Below are 22,169 nucleotides of genomic sequence, written 5' to 3' on the forward strand. Positions count from 1 at the left end.
GAGCTGGGAAGGTGACTCAGTTGTAGAGTGCTTACCTTGCGTGCATGAGGCCCTGGGTTCGATTCCTCAGCACTACATAAGCAAAAAGAAAAAAGCCGGAAGTGGTGCTGTGGCTCAAGTGGTAGAGCGCTAGCCTTGAGCTGAAGAGCTGAGGGACAGCGCCCAGACCCAGAGTTCAGATCCCATGACCGACAAAAAAAGAAACAAAAGAATGGCTAGAACAAACAGCTCCTACCTTAAGATCAAGGGAATTGTATTCTACTTTTGGTGTGTGGCTAGTGACTGCTTCAGATTCTCCTCATCATGTTTCAGGCCTGGGCAAGCTGATAGAATCAAACTGCAACTTCAGATACTGGTGGCTCATGCCTGTCATCCTAGCTACTCAGGAGGCTGAGATCTGAGGATCACGGTTCAAAGCCAACCCGGGCAAAAAAGTCCATGAGACTCATCTCCAGTGAACCACTCAGAAAACCAGAAGTGGCGCTGTGGCTCAAGTGGTAGAGCGCTCGCCTTGAGCTGAAGAGCTGAGGGACAGCGCCCAGGCCCAGAGTTCAAAACCCACGACTGGCAAAATAACTTCATTCTGCCTGGGATCAGTGATGGAAGTACGTGGATTACATCCCAAAGACACACCACCAAGTAGCAACTGAGGGAAGTAATTCCAGTGGTTATAGGGTCAGAGACTAGGAGAGGGTCTTTGTGGAGATGACCTTGGATCTGGGAGATGGGGTATGCAAGGTGCTGGTGATCTAGGGATTTAGGGAACACCTGGGACGATTAGGGCACCTCTCACCTGCCTAGCGACACCCCCATTGTGGTGCCTGTGGCTCAGACCTGTAAGCTACTCAGGAGGCTAAGATTGGAGGATCACAGTTCGAAGTCAACCCCAGGAAGGAAAGTCTCACGGACTCTCCTCTCCAAGGAACCACCAGAAAAGCCAGAAGTGGAGCTGTGGTTCAAGTGGTAAAGCACTTGTCTCGAGCACAAAAGTTCAGGGACAATACTCAAGCCAGGTCCTGAGTTCAAGAAGCCCCAGGACTGGCACCAAGAAAGAAAAAAAGAGAAATAACTGATTCCAATAAGTCCTCAAGTCATGAGCAATCTACCCTGAATTCATCCACAAGTGATCTAATTAACAGCTCCTATAAATGACATAGGTGTGGCACATGCGCAGTATAGACTGACAGAACTCAGGCTGGGCAACCAAGCCCTAAGAGGGGTTGTTAATAAAAATATAAAAAATTGGGGGGTCTGGGAATGTGGCTTAGTGGTAGAGGGCTTGCCCAGCATGTATAAGGCCCTGGATTCACAGTACCACATAAAATTAATTTAAAACCTCTAGAGAATAAAGAATAACCCAACCACCCACAGCCGCTTGGCAGTAAACTTCCACTTTGAATATGCTTTTCCTTCTTTGCATTGCTGTCCATCAGTTCTTTGTCCAGACAAGAACTAGACACAAACTGGTGAGCCAGTGGCTCATGCCTGTCATCCTACTCAAGAGGCTGAGATCTGAGGATCACTGAAGGCAGCCTGGGCAGGAAAGTCTGTGAGACTCTCATCTCCAATGAACCATCAGAAAACCAGAAATGGTGCTGTGGCTCAAGTGGTAGAGGGCTCACCTTGAGCTGAAAAGCTGAGGGACAGCGCCCAGGCCCAGAGTTCAAACCCTACCATCAGCGTAAAAAAAGACACACACAATGCTGTATTTTGTGGGAATCCTGAAATGGGATCATCAGGAACTATAAGAGGGCAGAGGCTGACTCTAGGCTCTGTTCTAGATTGAGAAATCTCTGTCTCTGTCTGTCTGTCTGTCTGTCTGTCTGTCTGTCTGTCTGTCTGTCTGTCTGTCTGTCTGTCTCTTTGTCTCTTTCATCAGTCCTGGGCCTTGAACTCAGGGCCTGGGTGCTGTCCCTGAGCTTCTCTATTCTCAAGGCTAGCACTCTACCCCTTCTCTGTCTGTCTGTCTGTCTGTCTGTCTGTCTGTCTCTGTCTGTCTCTCCTCTCTCTGTCTCTGTCTCTGTCTCTCTGTCCTGAGCCTTGAACTCAGGGCCTGGGTACTGTCCCTGAGCCTCTCTGTTCTCAAGGCTAGCACTCTACCCCTTGAGCCACAGCACCACCTCCCAGCTTTTTCTGTGTATGTGGTACTGAGGAATGGAACCAGGGCTTCATGCATGCTAGGCAAGCACTCTTCCACTAAGCCACCGTCCCAGCTCCTTAGCTTGGGAAATCTTTTGTAGAATGACAAACAGGACCACGAGGAAGTGTTTGGTCCACCAGCACTGTAGGCTGGGGCAAGGATGGAATGCTTACAGAATAAAGAGCAGGTTGCTAGGAGCCCCCAGCCCTTGCCTCTTCCTCTCACTCCCTGTAGCTCTCCCTTCTGAGACTCTTCTGCCCCAGAACCTTCCACTAGGTGAACCTTATTATTTATTTTTGTCAATCGTGGGGCTTGAACTCTGGGCCTGGGCGCTGACCCTGAGCTCTTCAGCTCAAGACGAGCGCTCTACCACTTGAGCCACAGCGCCACTTCCGATTTCCTGGTGGTTCATTGGAGATCAGAGTCTCACAGACTTTCCTGCTCGGACTGGCTTTGAACCACGATCCTCAGATCTCAGCCTCCTGAGTAGCTAGGATTATAGGTGTGAGCCACCAGCACCTTGCCTGCCTGCCTGCCTGCCTTCCTTCCCTCCTTCCTTCCCTCCCTCCTTCCCTCCTTCCTTCCTTCCTTCCTTCCTTCCTTCCTTCCTTCCTTCCTTCCTTCCTTTCTTCCTTCCTTCTTTGTTAGTCATGGGGCTTGAACTCTGAGCCTGGGTGCTGTCCCTCAGCTCCTTAGGTCAAGGCTAGCGCTCTACCATTTGAGGCACAGCACCACTTCCAGCTTTTTCTGTGTATGTGGTGCTGAGGAATCAAACCCAGGGCTTCATGCATGCAAGGCAAGCACTTTACCATTGAGACACCTTCCCAGCCCCCTAACCTTGAAGTTTCTCAAGGGGGCAAACGATCACTGGGTTCATCCTAAAGAAGGCAAAGAGTTGGGCACCGGTGGCTCATGCTTGTATTCCTAACTACTCAGGAGGTTAGTATCTGAGGATCGCAGTTCAAAGTCAGCCTGGGCAGGAAAGTCTGTGAGACTCTTCTCTCCAATGAACCACCAGAAAACCCAGAAGTGGTGCTGTGGCTCAAGTGGTAGAGCACTCGCCTTGAGCAAAAGAAGCTCAGAGACAGTGCTCAGGCCCATAGTTCAAGCCCCGCAACCAACCAAAAAACAAATACTCGGGAGTCCTCCAGTTAGGCTGCTATTTGTGGTGGGATGATTTGGGGGTTCTTAGGACCTCCTACTATTTTGTCTCATTTGCTTTCTTTTCTTTTTTAAGAGATGTCTAAGAATCAGTTTGGACAGGGGAAGAAAACTTTTGACACGTTCTTCTGGGTCAATGAGGTCACTGGAGAAATCACCTACCCGCCATGGAAGACAGATACCGTATGTCCCTCACCTGTGAAGCCTCAGGAACTATCAGCATCCCGACCTGCTACCCCTGAACCCAGACTGCCCTTACCCTGCGCTCCCAACACACCACTGAAGGACCTGGGTTCCAGGAACTTCCCTCTGTCCACACCAGCTCCGCCACCACGCAAGACCAAAAATGTAGTAAGGCGATCTCCTCCATTCTCAGCCATGCCTGGCACCCCCTCGCCAGCAGGGGGCACTGTGCCAGCGGCGCACCATCATCTTCCTCAGGTCCTTCCAACCCTCCTTCCAGAAGGTCCTTCCCCTAAAAGCTGAAAAGCAACATTCTCCAAAGAATCCAGTTTTCTTCTGCATCCTCCTTGTCTCTATCCTCCCACAGCCGTTTTGCATTCTTCTTATCCATCATGGATCCAGGTAGACATTTGGCACTGGATGCTTTCAACCCTAATTAAATGTTGCTTAGATTTTGAGACATCTTTTTGCTGTTGATGATGGTCGTGGGGTTTGAACTCAGGGCCTGGGCACTGTCCCCGAGCTTTCTTGCTCGAGACTAGTGCTCTATCCCTTTGAGCCACAGCTCTACTTTTTTGGTTTTCTGGTGGTTCATGGGAGATAAAGAGTCTTAGGGACTTTCCTGCCTGGTCTGGCTTTGAACCACGATCCTCAGCTTTTAGCCTCCTGAGTAGTGGGGATTATAGGCGTGAGCCACCAGCACCTGTTTTGTTTTACCCTTAGGATACTTCGTTAAGAGTTGTTTGGGAATCAGTTCAGGGTCTGCTGGTCAGCTCGAGTTCTTGGCTCTTATCAGAGCCATGATCATGACTTTCCCAAAAGAGGAGAGGGTGGAGTGGGAGTGGGGGAGGGAGGTACATGACTTCACATGAGTCATCTCTGCTTTCCCCAGGGTCCCCAGGAAGGACTGACATCTCTGCTCTCCCCCCCCCCCCCACTGTCTTCTCCCATTTGCCTACAGAGTTCTAAATCTCCCTCAGATCCACAGAATAGAAGAGGGAATGTTGCCATGACAACGGAGGCAGAAATTGGAATGCTGTGGCCACAAGTCAAAGGATGCTGGGCAGACACCAGACACTCAGTCTGTTCACACTAGGAGAGCACCAGATGTGTGCAGGTCCCACTCCACTACTGTCCAAGCCAAAAGACCACTCTGTGAACTTCACGTCACAGGCCTGAGTATCAGTTTGCTTTTTTCCCCTTGTGTGTATTCATTTCCTTTAGGTGAAATGAACTAAAACCAACAGAAATGGTATTCTTTCCTGGTCCACACACCTGACTGAGACTTTAAGATTCCAAAGGATTTAAAGGTGAGCTGACTTTGGATCAGGACCTGATTCCTCTTTCTCCCACAGGCCTAGTTCTAGGGACAGAAATAGCCAGCCCAGGTTGGCTTTGAACCATGATCCTCCTGATTTTAGCCTCCCAAGTAGCTAGGATTACAGGCATGAGTTACTGTGATTGGCACCTATTTATTTATTATTTATTTAGTCAGCTGTGGGGCTGGAACTCTAGGCTCCGGCACTGTCCCTGCGCTCTTCAGCTCAAGGGGAGCACTCTACCGATTAAGCCACAGCACCACTTCCGGTTTTCTAGTGATTTATTGGAGAGAAGAGTCTCACAGACTTTCCTGCCTAGTCTGGCTTTGAACCGTGATCCTCAGATCTCAGCCTCCTGAGTAGTTAGGATTACAGGCGTGAGCCACCAGCGCTCAGCTCAATTTATTTATTTTTGTGGCTCCTGAGGCTTGAACTTTGGGCTTGGGTGCTGTCCCTGAGCTGCTTTTGCTCAAGCTAGTTGAGCCACAGAGCCACTTCTGGCTTTTTCTGTGATTTAATTGCAGATAAGAATCTCATAGACTTTCCTGCTCAGGCTGGCTTTGATCCTCAGATCTCAGCTTCCTGAGCTAGGATTAAGATGTGAACTGCTACCACCCAGCTTGCACTGATTTCTTATAATTTCTTATTATTCTGTAGTAGTTGTGAAAGTACTGATAATGAGATAACAAAGGAAAACAGTTTTCTGGTTAATGTAGGTATTATTTATTATGTAGCGATTGAGACAGAAATCCAATTCAAAACCAATTCAAAAGTCAAGGTTCTATTAGACCATTTTAGAAATGGCACGATCCGAACTTAATTTTCTAGTAAATTTCCCCGTATAATCTTTGAGGAATTTTTTCCGCTCATCATTTAGCTCTGAAAAATCTTTACAGGCAACAATAGGTGTTATATTAGAAAAGAGAATTTTAAGTATATTAAATTAGTGGTTTGCCACAAGTTAAATACACACCAAGTATAAGAATTACAAAGTAATGCTTCTTTGGAACACACATTTGAATTAGAACTTTTTTAAAGCAACAGATGATATTTTTCATACATTCAAAATACACGCCAAGAACTGATTTTACATTTTGGATCAGTATGATATATTCTATAGGGGGGCCCCTCCTAGTCACCCTCTTCCCCCCAAAAAAGTCAGTGTCTCAAAGCCAGGATTCATCTTGTCCTCTTGAGAAACAAGCAGAGATTTTGGGTCTGGTTAAGGAATCAAGAGGGGGATTTGCAGAGACAGACACAGGATCTGGAGAGCTGGTCTCTAGTCCTGATGGGAACAATGTAACTTAGTTGAGAATAAACTGTTAATCAATTAATTGATTGATTAATTATTTTTAGTGTTGGCATTGGGGCTTACACTCAGAGCCTGGTTGCTGTCCCTTAGATATTTTTTTGTTCTCTTCAAGTTGGGTGGTGCTCCATCAATTGAGCCACAGCCCCAGTTTTGGCTTTTTGGTGGTTCATTAGAGATAAGAGTCTCATGGACTTTTCTGCCCAGGCTGGCTTTGAACCACAGTCCTCAGATGTCAGCCTCCTGAGGAGCTAGGATAACAGGCATGAGCCACCCATACCCAGTTCCTTTCCATCAAAACAAAACCTACCTAAGAGATTCAAACACATTCCCCTCCCTTGCTTATTTATTTTTATTATTGCAGTGCTAACGATGGATCTAGGACCTTGTCCCTGCTAACTAAGCCTGTGTTCTGCCACTTAGCTACAATCCCAGCTCCAACAGACAGTGTTTTATGGCATTAAGTTCTCTGGTCACATCATCAGACTGTTTAAGACAACATCATTAGTCAATTCAGCCATTTCATCACTTGCTTTCTCTTAGGCAAAATTTGGTTATTGAATGTTTGCTGCCTGTCAGTCATCTATCTGGGAGGAATGAACTGCCCATCGCCAGCTGCAAAACATGTGTATGTGTGAGTGTGTACAAGTGTGTGTGTGCGCACATGAAATATACTCACAAGGACGCTTGCTGAACTGTGCTCTGCATTCAAGTCCCTCAGAGCTATATTGGAAATGAGAGATTTTAGACACAAACTTATCCAGTCCAGGACCCAACACTCACTCCTATAAAAATAGAACTTCAAACGGGGTGCCAGTGGCTCCCACATTATCATCCTAGCTGCTCAGGAGGCTGAGATCTGAGGATCGCTTTTTGAAGCCAGCCTGAGCAGAAGAGTCCCCATGAGACTGTTATCTCCAATGAACCATTCAAAAACTGGAAATGGAGCTATGGCTCAAGTGCTAGGGCTCTAGGCTTGAGCACAAAGAGGCTCTAGGACAGTGCCTAGGCTGAGTTCAAGCCCCACAACTGGAAAAAAAAATATATATATATATATGACTCTTTCACTGTAACAAAAAAAATATGTCCTTGACTGTAACAGCTTTGTACACATCTGGCCAATGAACATCATAAAACTGGAAGATCAAAACTTTTTTTTTCTTTAATACTGGTATAGGGACTTGAACTCAGGTCTTCATGTTCTGTTTTTTTGTTTGTTTTTGTTCAAGGCTAGCACTTAAGCCACAAAGAGTCTCACCAACTTCCTGCCCAGGCTAGCTTCGAACCCTGATAAGTCAACTCTCAGCTTCCTGAGTAGCTAGGATGACAGGCAGGAGCCACGAGCACGTGGCTGATCAAAAGCTTTGTAAAACAAGTTTCTCCACAGCAATTTGTTTGTAAGAAAATGTCTACTTTCAAGACAGCAATTAGAAACCGTGTTCTTGTAACAGGTTAACCATATCCTAGCAAATTGTGGATTAAAATAAGCTGATGAGTTTTTTTTTTCCTATCCCTTAAAAAGAAATAAAGTAATGGCTCTGTTACTTGGTAGCTTCTCCATTTTTCCAGTTCCAAGGAATACACAGGTCTCCATCCTGCATGACAGAATAGAAGTGTGAGATGCAAAGATGCATTCCCTGCAGATACGGCAGAGATTGTTCTAGTAGTCTCTTACAACACTCCACCATTTGTATACTAGAAATGCTGGGTTCCTTGTATAACTTCTCCAGGGAAAATTTCTTGGTGGAGGCCTGAATCAATTCGTGTTCAAGGACTTTTAACCTATGGCATAGGGGAAAAAAAAAGAAAAAGAAAAACAAAAGGAAATATTGCCATGAGCTACAACTACATAATTGAACATAGAATGTCAACAGTCTTATCTGCTGGGCATTGGTGGCTCACGCCTGTCATTCTAGCTACTCAGGAGGCTGAGATCTGAGGATTATGGTTCAAAGCCAGCCTAGGAAGGAAAGTCCCTGAGACTATTTTCTCCAATAAACTATCAAGAAAGCCAAAAGTGGAACTGTGGCTCAAGTGGCTGGTATGCTAGCCTTGAACAGAAGAGCTCAAGGTCAGTGGCCAGGCCCTGAGTTCAAACCCCAGGACTAGCAGAGGAAAAAAGAAAATGCATTAGTTCAAAAGCTTTGCTTCTGTCTGACATTGTAGCTAGAAATGACTGAAGACAGTAGAAGTTGCAAGTTTCAAAACATCGTTTTTATTTATTTTTTTGTGCTGGTACTGACTGGAGCTTGAACTCAGGGGCCTGGGCACTGTCCCTTAGCGCACTCACTCAAGGTGGGTGCTCTACCACTTGAACCACAGTCCCACTTCCAGTTTTCTGGTGGTTTATTGGAGATAAGAGTCTCACGGACTTTCCTGCCTGGGCTGGCTGTGAACCAAGATGTCACCCTCCCAAGTAGCTAGGATGACAGGCATAAAGTCAGCAGTCACCAGTCTTTTCGTGAGAGAGAGAGAGAGAGAGAGAGAGAGAGAGAGAGAGAGAGAGGGAGAGAGACAGACAGACAGACAGACAGACAGACAGAGACAGAGAGGAAAGAGAGAGAGAGAGAGGGAGAGAGAGAGAGAATGTGTGTGTGTGGCCTAGGTGCTGTTCTTGAACTTTTTTTTTTTTTTAACTAAAGGCCATTCTACCATTTGAGCCACAGCTCCCTTTCTGCTTTTTGAAGGTTAATTGGAGGTGAGAGATCTCATGGTCTTTCCTGCCCATACTGACTTCCAACAAAGATTCTCAGATCTCAGCCTCTTGAGTAGCTGGGATTCTATCTATCTATCTATCTATCTATCTATCTATCTATCTATCTATCATATATATATATATATACACATGTATATTATATATCTATATCTATATCTATATCTATCTATCTATCTATCTATCTATCTATCTATCTATCTATCTATCTATCTATCTATCTATCTATCTATATATTTTATTTTTTTTGGCAATCGTGGAGCTTGAACTCTGGGCCTGGGCGCTGTCCCTCAGCTCTTCAGCTCAAGGCTAGAGCTCTACCACTTGAGCCACAGCACCACTTCCAGTTTTCTGGTAGTTCACTGGAGATAAGAGTCTCCTGGACTTTCCTGCCAGGCTGGCTTTGAACCACAGAGATCCTCACATCTCAGCCTCCTGAGCAGCTAGCCTGACAGGCGTGAGCCACTGACACCCGGCTTACAGTCTCATATTTATGTGTTCTAAATTCCTGATCCTTTCAGAGTTAGCGTGAATGCTGTGGCTTTGCAGAGGGCATGAGTACTTACTCTTCCTTTTTCCTCATGTTCTCTCTCGCCTGATGGGCCCTGGTGCAAATAAACCACTGCAGACTCACTAGATCGCAGAGCACTGGGATATTAAAATGCCCGAGTTTGTGCAAGCTTGGAGCGTATCTGTCACTTAAAGGAAACATACATTAGGGTGAAAAAAAAAAATCACTGACTTTTCTCCCTCTTACTGCCACAAAAAAATGCTTTGATATTCTTGGGAGTAGCAAGAGAAATCCCCCAGAACCAATTTTAAAAACATGAGTCAGTGGCTCATGCTTGGAATCACCACCACTCAGGAGGCTGAGATCTGAGGATCAAGGTTCGAAGTCAGCCTGGGCATGAAAGTCCAGGAGACTCTTATCTCCCAGGAACCAGCAAAAAGCTGGAAGTGGAGCTGTGGGCTCAAATGGTACAGCACTAGCCTTGAGCAAACAAACAAACAAACAAACAACAGAAAAAGCCCCAGGACTAGTAGACACATGCACACACACACGCATGCATGTGCACATGCGCGCGCGCACGCATACAGACACACACGTTAATTTTAAAAAAATTGTAAGATCTCCATGCTGGATATAACACAATTCAATGAACTCCATTAGAGGGGGAAATGACATGGTCCTGTTTTAGATATTTACCTGTTAAGAATCATTTCTAAGCCACGGAGACTTTGCGGATGGAAAGAGATTCTAGTTTTCAACAGTCTATTGTAAAACACATCAAGGAGAGAATAATATTCTTCCAGGGTTAATACTGGCTGGAATTCTTCAATATAAATGACTTGAATACCGCCTAGAAGAGAGCTTATTTGGTCTTCTAAAATCACTAGCTTTCTTTGAAGGTCAAAGTAACTTGGTAATCTTTCAAAGAGCTACAGTATTAAGACCAAAAAAAAAAAAAAAGAGAGAGAGACATATTTAGTTTTATGTTACTAAACGAATGCAACTTTAGGTTTTCCTAAAGAGAACTGAAGAAAACTGAAGGAGAAAACATGGGAGAAACATTTATTTGTAATATGAATATTCAAAACATACCACTGTGCATCTAGATTTTTTTTTTGGCCAGTCCTAGGCTTGAACTCAGGGTCTGGGCACTGTCCTTGAGCTTTTTTTCTACTTAAAGCTAGCACTCTACCACTAGCATTCTCCATAAGTGGAGCTTTTTTTTAGTGATTAATTAGAGATAAGAGTCTCTTCTCAGATTCTTGGCTGGCTTCAAACTGCAACCTTAACATCTGAGGCTCCGTCTAGAGTAGCTAGGATGATAGGTGTGAGCCACAGGTGTCTGGCTTATATATGATATGTAATGTACTAAGAGGATAGAAAAGTAGGAAGTAGCCTTATTTTCATAAAATGTCACAAAGTAGATTATAAACAATTTGTAGGCTTTTTATGTATATATATATATATATATATATATATATATATATTTTTTTTTTTTTTTTTTTTTTGGTCAGTCGTGGGGCTTGAACTCTGGGCCTGGGCGCTGTCCCTCAGCTCTTCAGCTCAAGGCTAGCACTCTACCACTTGAACCACAGCGCCACTTCCGGCTTTTTCTGTTTATGTGGTGCTGAAGAATCGAACCCAGAGTCTCATGCATGCGAGGCCAGCACTCTATCAGTGAGCCACCTTCCCAGCCCAGATTTTTATATTTCTATTGAATTCATTATAGAACTTTTTTGTGTGTGTGCTGGTTTTGATGGCTGAACTCAGGGCCTGGGTGCTGTCCCTGAGTTTCTTTTGTTCTAGGCTAGTGCTCTACCTGCTTGAGCCAGAGCCCTTATTTCCAGCTTTTCTGGGGGGTAGTTTATTGGAGCTGAGAGTCTCATGGACTTTGCTGCCTGGGTTTGAACTGCGATCCTCAGATCTCAGCTGCATGAGTAGTGAGGGTGACAGGTGTCAGCCCCCGCAAACCAGCAGGTTACATGGTAGTAAGAATCTGATTGGCAAAGTGCTGGGGGCTAGGATGTAAACCTTGGTTAGCACAGAGGCAAAACAGAGCAGTATGAGAGGGAAGCCATGTGATTTTTCTTACTTTGGTCCAATGATGATGGACGTCCATGGTTCCTAGCATCACGTGACCCACTGCGCTCATACCTGAGCGGTCTGTAAATACCAGGGTGCAGCCTGGAGGCAGAACACAAAGCCTTTTGTTATGGCTGGCAGAGAAGCCAAAAGGTCAGTTTTCTGCCTCTGGTTTGTGTTTACTTTTTTTTTTTTTTGATGCGGATACTGGGGCTTGAACTTAAAAAGAGTCTGGCATTTCTCTTTGGCTTGTCATTCCAGGCTAGCATTCACCACTGGAGTGCCACCGGTCTCCTTCCAGCATTTTTGGTGGTTCACTGGAGATTGAGAGTCTCATGCTGGCCTCCAACTGCGATCCTCAGATCTCAGCCTCCTGAGCAGCTAGGCTGACGGGGGTGGTCAGGTACCGGTGCCTTGGTCTAAATGACATTTTGAAGAGCGTGGAAAACGGTTACCTTTTGCTTTCTGCAGGGTTTCCAAGTTCTGCTGGGCCAGGCGGCCTAGACTATGCAGCTGGCTACAGCGATGGGCGATTCCCCAGCCTCTCTGCCATCTATGCCAACAAACATAGGTGCGTTAGGAGCAGTATCCCCATGGGATGATGGCGGTTCTTGCTCTCACTGCTGGACTCCTGACAGCCTGTGCCTTTCTGTCACACTCCACTTTTGGGGGAAGGGGTACTTTTTTGTTTTTTTTTTTGTCAGTCCTGGGGCTTGAACTCTGGGCCTGGGTGCTGTCCCTCAGTTCTTCAGCTCAAGACGAGTGCTCTACCACTTAAGCCACAATGCCACTTCCATTTTTTTGGGGGGTGGGGTGGGGTGATTCATTGGAGATAAGTATCTCATAGTGTTTCTTGCCTGGGCTGGCTTTGAGCCATGATCCTCAGATCTCAGCCTCCTGAGTAGCTTGGATGACAGGTGTGAGCCACCAGAGCCCATCTACTAGGGGCCTTTTAAATTCAAACACCTGGGGCTGGGAAGGTGGCTCAGTGGTAGAGTGCTTGCCTTGCATGTCTGAAGCCCTGGGTTCGATTCCTCAGCACCACATACATAAAGGAAGCCAGAAGTGGCATTTGGCTCAAGTGATGAGTGCTAGCCTTGTGCAAAAAGAAGTTCAGGGACAGCACCCAAGCCCTGAGTTTCAAGCCCCAGGACTGGCCAAGAAAAAAAAAATTCAAATACACATCTTACTGGATGTAATATAATTAGTGAATGTGTATTTGTGTGTGTGTATGTATGTGTGTGTGTGTGTATATATACACACACACATTCATACACATATATATAATATATTAAACATGTTAAATATTACAATGTTTAAATATTTAATATATAAGTTTAATAAATATATTAAGCATATATAAATTAAATATATTAAATATAATTATATATCTATAAATGCTAGGTATATATGGAAAAGGATTAGGCTTTGATTGTAGGTAATTTATGTGTATTATTAATCTATACATATGGTTCGCTTTCCTTTTTTTTTCATTTGTGGGGCTTGAACTCAGGGCCTGGACACTGTCCCTGTACTCATTTGTTCAAGGCTAGCGCTCTACCACTTTAAGCCACAGCTCCACTTCCATTTTTTGTTTTTTTTTGGTGGTTCATTGGAGATCAGAGTCTCACAAACTTTCCTGCTTGGACTGGCTTTGAACAGCAATCCTTAGATGTCAGCCTCCTGAGCAGCTAGGATGACAGGTGTGAGCCACCTGTACCTGGCTAGGTTCTCTTCTTTATTACCTGATATCTGACAGTTCCAACAAGTGACAGAGTTCATCTTTTAAACGATCTAGTTCTTTCCTGAGTGGCAAACTATTGTTCAGCTTCTTAATGGCACTTTCTCCATTGTTATCTAGCCAGGATCTAGAAAGAAAAAACAAACAGAGATACAGACTTTGCAGTGGTAACTATGGTGTAACACTTCTCCTGTTAGAAGACCTCCATGAATCCCAGATCTCAGGGGGCTGAGATCTGAGGATCATGGTTCAAAGACAGCCTGGAGGGCTGGGAAGGTGGCTCAGTGGTAGAGCGCTTGCCTTGCATGCATGAGGCCCTGGGTTCCATTCCTCAGCACCATAGAAACAAAAAAAGCTGGAAGTGGCACTATGGCTCAAATGGTAAGAGCACTAGACTTGAGCTGAAGAGCTGAGGGACAGAGCCCAGGCCCACAGTTCAGGCTCCACAACTGACAAAAAAAAAAAAAAAAAAAAAAAAGCCCAAAGATAGTCTGGACAAGAAAGTCTGTGAGACTCTTCTCTCCAATTAACCAGTAAACAAGCTGGACATGGAGCTGTGGTCCAAGTGGTAGAGACCAGCCTTGAAAGGAAAAGCCTAGGGCAAGCATCCAGCTCCAGCTCCAGCATTGGTGTGTGTGTACATGCACGCATGCGCACGCACACACATTTTTTGTTGTTGTTGTTGGTCATGGGGCTTGAACTCTGGGCCTGAGGGCTGTCCCTCAGCTCTTCAGCTCAAGGCTAGCACTCTACCACTTGAGTCACAGCGCCACTTCTGGTTTTCTGGTGGTTTATTAGAGGTAAGAGTTTCACAGCCTTTCCTGCCCGGACTGGCTTTGAAACGCTATCCTCAGATCTCAGCCTCCTTAGTAGCTAGGATTACAGGCGTGAGCCACTGGAGCCTGGTTTACATGTTCTCTTATAGCAGCTAGCAGCTCTAAAGTTAAGATGAGATCTCAAACTTTGGACATTGTTTTTTTTTAGTTGGTTGTGGAGCTTGAACTCAGGGCCTGGGATCTTGTGTTCAAGGCTGGTGCTGTACTACTCTGAGCCACAGCTCCAGTTCCAGTTTTCAGGTGGTTCTCTGGAGACAAGAGTCTCACAGGGCTGGATGTGAATCATGATTTTCAGGTCTCAGCCTCCTGAGTAGCTAGGATGACAGGTGTGAGCCACCAGCACCTGCCTGATTCTAGCAACTTTAAATAAAACAGGTTTTTTTCCCCCTCTCCATAATGGTTACTGGAGTGATGAAATTAACTAGGGTGACTTTTCCTGCAAATTAAGCTTTGGTTTTCAACATAAACTACCAACAGCAGTGTAGTTAAATGACGCTGTGTACATACGTGAGGGTTGTTTCCACTCTGGAGACTTGATCGAGGTGTTCATCCGGGTCCTTGAATCCAGTGAAGGAGTAATATGACTTGTCCCATTTGATGGGCCTGTTGGGACTCCTTTTGCCTTCTCTGATAGGCTGCGAGTATACATTAGTGTTTGAGCTTTGGATATGTTTGGCAGATAAATTGCAGGAGTTGAGAATATACAATACAGTGCTTAGCAGATCTCTGGTATGCAAGGTAAACTGGACGGCTCGAAACCCTAGAATAGAATTCCCCACCCCGGGCAAACAATTAATACAGATGGTTATTTGCTTTGCTTTACCAAGAATTTTCTTTCTTTTGGATTGCCGGTCCTGACGCTTGAACTCTAGGCCTTTTGTGTTCAAGGCTGGCTTTTTCTGTGATTAATTGGCAATAAGAGTCTCATGGACTTTTCTGCCCAGGCTGGCTTTGAACCATGACTCTCAGATCTCAGCCTTCTGAGTAGCTAGGATTACAAGAGTAAGCCACCATTGCACCTGGATAAGGATTTTCTTTCCATGCAATATTTATAAAGTCAGCTTTTTTTTTTTTTTTTTTTTGGTAGCGTCTCAGGTCTGGATGTTGTCCCTCAGCTTTTTTTTTTTTTTTTTGGTCAGTCGCGGGGCTTGAACTCTGGGCTTGGGCACTGTCCCTGCGCTCTACCACTTGAGCCACAGTGCCACTTCCGGTTTTCTAGTGGTTTATTGGAGATAAGAGTCTCATGGACTTTCCTGCCTGGGCTGGCTTTGAACCGTGATCCTCAGATCTCAGCCTCCTGAATAGCTAGGATGACAGGTGTAAGCCACCAGCGCCCGGCAGTCTCTCAGCTTTTATGCTCAAAGCTAACACTCTATCTACCCCCCCCCCCCCACACACACACACACTTTCCCAGCCCTCCAAAGGCATTCTGTAAGGAATTCATTGCACACAGGGCTGGCAAGAGACACATAGTAGAAACTGAAAAATGTACCGGAAGTACTGAAGGCTTCTGGGCTATCAGATGGGTTCTGGTCTGTTTCTCTTACATAAAAGGTAAGCTGAGTTGGTTTCAAAGACTTGAAGCCAGGTTTCTGGAGGTTTTCTAAGTACACACTTAATCTCTTCAGAGAATTTTCATTGACTTCCTGGAAAAAAATACATATAATAGGGTGTTTAAGCACAAAATAAAGAAATTATATTTGGCAAGCCAGGCGCTGGTGGTGCACACCTGTAATCCTAGCTATTCAGGATACTGAAATCTGAGGATCATGGTTCAAAGTCAGCAGGGGCAGAAAAGTCTGGGAGACTCTGATCTCCTATTAAGCACCAATTAAGCTGGAAATAACCTGAGACTCAGTGGGGGGAGTTCGAGCCTTGAGCAAAAAATGCTCAGGGACAGGGCCTAGGCCCTGAGGAACCCCAGCACACACACACAAAAGTTATATTTGCTTGCTTAGCATGCATGAAGCCCTGGGTTCGATTCCTCAGCACCACATACACAGAAAAAGCTGGAAGTGGCGCTGTGGCTCAAGTGGTGGAGCGCTAGCGTTGAGCCAAAGAAGCTCAGGGACAGTGCCCAGGCCCTGAGTTCAAGCCCCAGGACTGGAGAAAAAAATTGTTATTATAAGGCTGATGTACAGAGTGGTTGTAGTTATGTAAGTCAGATAGTGAGTATATTTCTTTTTGGACAATGTTACCCTTTTCCCTCTCTTGCTCTCTCCCAGTTTTTCCCTCCTGTCTCCACCCACAAATTGTATAGTGCATTTTTCATGTCTAGTGAGTTCCACTGCATTTGTTCACCCTTTATCTTTGTTCTGTGTGTGTATGTGAGAGTGAGTGAGAGAGAGAGAGAGAGAGAGAGAGAGAGAGAGAGAGACAGAGAGAGACAGAGAGAGAGCACAAGCTTTGTGTTTGAACTCAGGGCCTGGGCTCTGTTACTGAGCATTTTTCTTTTTCTTTTTGGCCAGTCCTGGGGCTTGAACTCAGGGCTTGGGCACCGTCCCTGAGCTTCTTTCTTGAGCTACAACACCATTCCCAGCTTTTTCTGAATAGTTTATTGGAGGTAAGAGTCTCCCTCACTTTCCGGCTTCAGCTGGCTTCCTTCCAACTGTGATCCTTAGATCTCAGCCTCCTGAGAATTTAAGACTACAGGTGTGAGCCATGAGTACTGGACTGTGCTAGTTTTTATTAATTTGAAATCTTAATAGTTTTCAAGTTAGTACTTTCTAGATTTACTAGGTAAGCACTCATCATGTGGGGGCACATTCTAGCCCTTTGGCTTTAGCTATTTTCCAGACAGGCTAACTTTTTGTCCAGAAGTGGCCCATGACAAGGATCTTCCTCCCCCTGTCTCCCCCAGAGTTGGGATTACAGATATAAATCACCTATCTGGCTTGTTCTTTGAGATTGGGTCTTGGTAACTCTATTCCCATGCTTGCCTTGAACCTCAACCCTCCTGTATGTCTGGGATTACAGGTGTGAGCCACTGTACTCAGACGGTATTAAGTTTCAAAGCACTTTAAAGGCAAGCTTATATCAGCACAACAGAATAATGTGAATGCATAAAACTGAGTATTTAGTTTGGACCAAAGGAACATGAACTAAACATAAATGTAGACAACAGGTTCGTTTTTTTTTTTTTAAATTAAAATTAAAAAAAAATGTTTTACCCTTTCTCTGGGGTGTTTTCCAAAGAAATCTGGATGGACTGCAAAATAGAAAGGTCTCAGGGCATTGATTGCTTCAGCTCCAGATAAAGCTCTTGAGTAATGAAACCAGTGCGGAAGTATCCTTTCTACCGAGAACCTGTCAAAAACATGTGGTTCAGTTATTCTCTCAGCATAGCTACACATCCCTCATGTAGGAAATGACATTCAAGTTAAAAGTACTATGCATAGGGTGTCTGTGGCTCATGCCTGTCATTGTAGCTACTCAGGAGGCTGACCTCTGAGGATCACAGTTCAAAGCCAGCCTGGGCAGCAAAGTCTGAGAGACTCTTACCTCCAGTGAACCACCAGAAAACTGGAAGTGGAGCTGTGGCTCAAGTGGTAGAGTGCTAGCCTTGAGCGAAAAGGTTAAAGGTCAGTGCCTAGGCCCTGAGTTCAAGCCCCAAAAGCACACACACCCACAAATACTGTGAGTTTTTAAAATCTAGCAGTGGTTATTAATTACCCTGATGCAATCTGAGCAATACTAGAAGACAAAATTTCTCCTCATGGTCCACTTTGAATTACTAACTTGTTTCACTACAAATGATTACCATTTTCTTTATAAATTCTTTGGAACAAGAAAAGTCTATTTTGTTGGGTGCTGGTGGCTCACACTTGTAATTCTAGCTACTCTCGAGGGTAGTATCTGAGGATCATGGTTCAAAGCCAGCCCAGGCAGGAAAGTCCATGAGATTCTTATTTCCCATAAACCTTCAGAAAATCAGAAGTGGAGCTGTAGCTCAAAGTGGTAGAGCACTAGCCTTAAGTGAAAAGAGCTCAGAGACAGTGCCCAGGCTCTGAGTTCAATCCCTACTGCTGACTAAAAAAAAAAAAAAAAAAGTCTGTTTTGCTTTCCTCTAATCCAGTAGTGAAAAAAAATTTGTTTTGAAATGGTGTCTTGGATGTCTTGTCTATGCAATCCAGGCTGGCCTTCAATTCTCCTGCCTCCGTCCCCTGAGCGCTTGGATTACAGTGTGTACCACTCATGCCTAGCTGAAGTGGAAAGTATCTTGATAATCACAAAATATATAAGAAGAGCTGAAGGATTATAGTTGATTCCTTCATTATTAGCATGACAATGTTCTAGTTAGTACTTGACATTCTCCTTTTTAAATTTTGGTCCAACACCTATGAAATACTATTAAAATTATACTTATCTCCCCCAATGAAACAAAAATGCAGATTGTGTGGTATGTGTATACACCAGTCCTGTGGCTTGAACTCGGGGCCTACTTGCTATCCCTAAGCTTTATTTCCCCCCCCAACAAATCTAATGCTCTACCACTATCCCCGCTTTGAATGGACTCTTAGAAGACCTGGTTGCTCCTATGAATTTTCTCTTCTTTTTTCTAAATTCCTGCCTTCTGCTATAATGTAAAACAGCTGTAGAATTTAAACGATAACAGTGACTCAATGTATAGTTGAAACTCCCCGTACTCCATATGGATTGTATCATAGCTTACCTTGTCAGAGGCCTCAGGCAAAACATCGCTGAATATATGTGTGTATCAACTTCCAGGCATCCATCAATTGCCTATAAAATTAAGCAGATACCACAATTAAGCAGTACTCTACATTACACCCCCTCCTGGAGTGAATTATTTAGGAATGTGATAAAAACATGAGCAAAATGTATGTGGAAAACTACAGAGGTCTGACAGAAGAGATCAAAGAACCAAATAGACATTCCCTTATTCATAGATATGAAGACTCAATATTGTCAAGATGTCACTTCTTTTCTTCCATACAATCTTAATATTTCATGGTCACTTGGTGGATATCAACAAATGGATTATATTTTGGGTGTGGTACTATTATTTTTTGTGTGCTGGTGGTAGAGTTTGAACTTAGAACCTAGGCGCTGTCCCTTAGCTTTTTTTGCTCAAGGCTAGTGCTCTGCCACTTGAGCCACAGCTCTACTTCTGACTTTTTGCTTGTTAATTGGATTATAAGTGTTCTTGCAGACTTTCCTATCTGAGCTGGCTTCAAACCATGATCCTCAGATATCAGCGTCCTGAATAGCTAGGATTATAGAAATGAGCTATGGAGCACCTGGCTTCAACAGATTTTTAAGTTTCTATGGAGCTACAAAAGATCCAGGCTGGGTACTGGTAGCTCCTGTCCGTGCCACATTCCTAGTTCTTCTTATGAGTTTCAGTTACAGAACATAGATTGTGAAAAAGACAGCACAGACTTTCTTGAATTAAAAAGAAGGCTAAAGCCAAGAACCAGTAGCTCTGGCCTGCAATTCTAACTACTCAGGAGGCTGAGATCTGAGGATTCTTGTTCAAGGCAAGGATTCTTGTTCACAGCAAAGTCTGTGAGATTCTTATCTCCCATTAAGCACCCAAAAGCCAGAAGTGGAATATGGCTCAAAGTGGTAGAGCACTAGCTGACAAAAACAACAAACAAACAAACAAACAAACAAACAATAAAAGAAGGCTAAAGCCAGGTGCCAGTACTCACATCTGTAATCCTAGCTACTCAGGAGACTGAGATCTGAGGATGGTGGTTCAAAGCCAGTCTGGACAGGAAAGTCTGTGAGACTCTTATCTCCAATGACTGAAAGTGGTAGAGTGTTAGGCTTGAGTGAAAAAGCTCAATGACAGGCCTTCAGTTCAAGCCCCAGGACTGGCACCCCCACACACAAAAATTAAATCTGCACTGTCTCAAAGAAAAATGGGGGGTGGGAATATATCTAAACTAGTGATAAATCTAAATGGTAGAAGAGTGTAAGAAAAAATGTTTTCCTTTGCTTAATACTTCTGACAAATCCAGAAATAGTTCTTGACAAGTAGAAGTCCCAAGATTGAGCTTTGGCCTTTTGACACAATTTTATTTGAAAGTAGCTTATTGGAAACAAACAGAATCTCAGACTACTTTCCTTTAATATGTAACTTTCACTTAGTAATTATCTTACACGGCTAAAAAAGAATGTGTTCCAATCAGAGCAGGTGTTTGTGTGTGTGTCAGGGGAGGTAACTGGGGTTCACACTCAGGATTTGGACGCTGTCAGCCTTTTTGCTCAAGATTGTCAATCTACCACTTGAACCACAGCTCCACTTTCAGCTTTTTGCTGGCTAATTGGAGATAAGAATCTCCTGGACTTTCCTGTCCCAGCAACTTGATTCTCAGATCTCAGCTTGTCACAGTAGTTGGAATGACATAACTGCTTTTTTTGGGTCAGTCCTGGGGCTTGAACTCAGGGCCTGGGCACTGTCCCTGAGCTGCTTTTGCTCAAGGCTAGCACTCTACCACTTGAGCCACAGCACCACTTCTTGCCTTTTCTGTCTATGTGGTCCTGAGAAATCGAATCTGGGTCTTCATGCATGCTAGACAAGCTCTCTGTCACTAAGTCACCTTCCCCGCCCAGCAATTACTTTAGGAGGGATATTTGTTAGGGGTGGTGGGTTAAGTGGGGAGGGGACCAAACCAAAGAAAACCTCCCCCAAAACATCACCCCCCCCAAAAAAAAAACAAACCCAGGCAAGCAAAAGTATCAAAAGCAGAAATCGTATTCAAGAAACTCACACCACTTCTGTTGCTTCCTTTTTTGTTTTTTGTGTGTGTGTGTTTTTTTTTTTTGGTATATCACTTGCTGGGATTTCAAGTCCTGACAACTTGAGGTCACAGGTCAAAAAGCTTTGGGGAGGGGGGAAAAAACAGTAACAGTCAGAAACAATACAACCCTAGAAAGAAATGGTGCTACTCTATAAAGGGTTCAAGGCCAGCTAGGACAGGTTCGTGGGAGACTCCCAAACCCCTGGCCTGGTGTCTCCCAAACTCAAGCCAATTCAAGAGGCATGGGGGGCTCTGAAGGTTGGGTGAGGGTGGGGTGAGGGGGGTGGGGCTGGGGGTGAAGTGGGGGGGATACACCCCTCAAACCGGGCCCCAAGGCTCTGTGGGAGCCCCCCACCCCTCCCTCCCACGCTTTACAGTTCAGGCCGGACGCCAAAGTCTGGGGGGCGGGAAGGGGGGGGTCAGTTTGACCTGTTTCACCTCCCAGACTTTTCCAGAAGGAAAAAGGAAGGCCGCTGCCCTTCCCTCCCCCGCCCCCTCCAGCCAGGTTGGGGGGGGGACGACCACAGCATGCCCAACAGACCCTCGCCTCACCTCACAGAAGCGCGGACCCCCCCAAAACAGATCTCTCTCAGCTTTGTGCCCTCCCCGCCCCACCGCAGCGCGACCTTCGGCCGAGAGAGCAGACAAGTGTGTGCGGCGTGCGCGTCTGTGTGTGTGGGAGGGCAGGCAGAGGGGGCGGAGCCCGCACCGCGCGCGCTGATTGGCTACCGCGTGCCGGGCCTTCCTCCTCCGGCGCCTGCGCGCGCGCTGAGGGGCGGGTCCCGGGGGCGTGGTGGTGGTGGGGGGGCGGGGAGAGGGAAGGTCTCGCGCTGACGTCAGGTTCCCGCGAGCGCTCACATTTCCCCCCCACTGGCCCCCGCGGTGTTTTGAAGTTCGCGGCTTCTGGACCGGATATTTCCCCTGAAGAGAGACGCTCCACCTGGACGCTTTCGTCGACGCCCGTGGAGGGAAGCGGTGGAAGGACTCGGAAGATGACTGGCGGGCAAGGTTTGCCAGAGGACTCCCCGCCCCTCCACTCCCACCCGGAGCGCGCTCCGCCGGCGGCGGCGGGAGTGGCGGGGCGGGCCCCCTCTGCGCGCGAGAGCGCATGCGCCGGCTTTGCGCATGCGCGAGGCCTTAGTGAAGAGGCCGCCTTTCTCCCCCTCCTCCTCCGGCTCACGCGCGAGTGCGCGTGCGCGTGCGCTGGCCCGTGCGCATGCGCGCGGCGTTCCGCCAGCTCTGCTCGGGAGTCCATTTGGGGGCCGGGCTTTGCAGGTCTGTGTGCAGGCTGTCAGCCACTTGGTACGTTCCCGTTCGTCGTTTTCCTCATATAGTTTTTTTGTGTGTGCCAGTCCTGGGGCTTGAACTCAGGGCCTGGGCGCTGTCCCCGAGCTGCTTTTGCTC

At 45.8% G+C, this 22,169-nt stretch overlaps 1 protein-coding gene across 5 annotated transcripts; it reads right to left on the reverse strand.

Annotated features, from left to right (window-relative positions):
- Positions 1–5,509: 5,509 nt before the first annotated feature.
- On the reverse strand, positions 5,510–21,829 carry Tcaim (T cell activation inhibitor, mitochondrial). Of its 5 annotated transcripts, XM_070017604.1 has the most exons (13): positions 21,318–21,435; positions 20,736–20,846; positions 19,671–19,766; positions 18,668–18,738; positions 17,166–17,301; positions 15,488–15,641; positions 14,503–14,755; positions 13,164–13,286; positions 11,874–11,971; positions 11,429–11,520; positions 10,033–10,265; positions 9,392–9,523; positions 5,510–7,894 (listed from the first exon to the last, which is right to left on the reverse strand). In XM_070017604.1, exons 4-13 carry the CDS (start codon positions 18,691–18,693, stop codon positions 7,654–7,656), a joined length of 1,488 nt encoding a protein of 495 aa, XP_069873705.1. In that variant the 5' UTR covers positions 18,694–18,738; positions 19,671–19,766; positions 20,736–20,846; positions 21,318–21,435; the 3' UTR covers positions 5,510–7,653. The 5 variants fall into 5 exon arrangements, with proteins under 5 accessions (XP_069873705.1, XP_069873704.1, XP_069873703.1 ...); XM_070017603.1 differs by lacking the exons at positions 19,671–19,766; positions 21,318–21,435 and adding an exon at positions 21,706–21,829; XM_070017602.1 differs by lacking the exon at positions 19,671–19,766.
- Between the last annotated feature and the right edge of the window lie 340 nt (positions 21,830–22,169).

This window comes from Dipodomys merriami, unplaced genomic scaffold (assembly GCF_024711535.1).
Source record: "Dipodomys merriami isolate MVZ:Mamm:240054 unplaced genomic scaffold, mDipMer1.0.p SCAF_125, whole genome shotgun sequence".
NCBI classification, from domain to species: Eukaryota; Metazoa; Chordata; class Mammalia; order Rodentia; family Heteromyidae; genus Dipodomys; species Dipodomys merriami.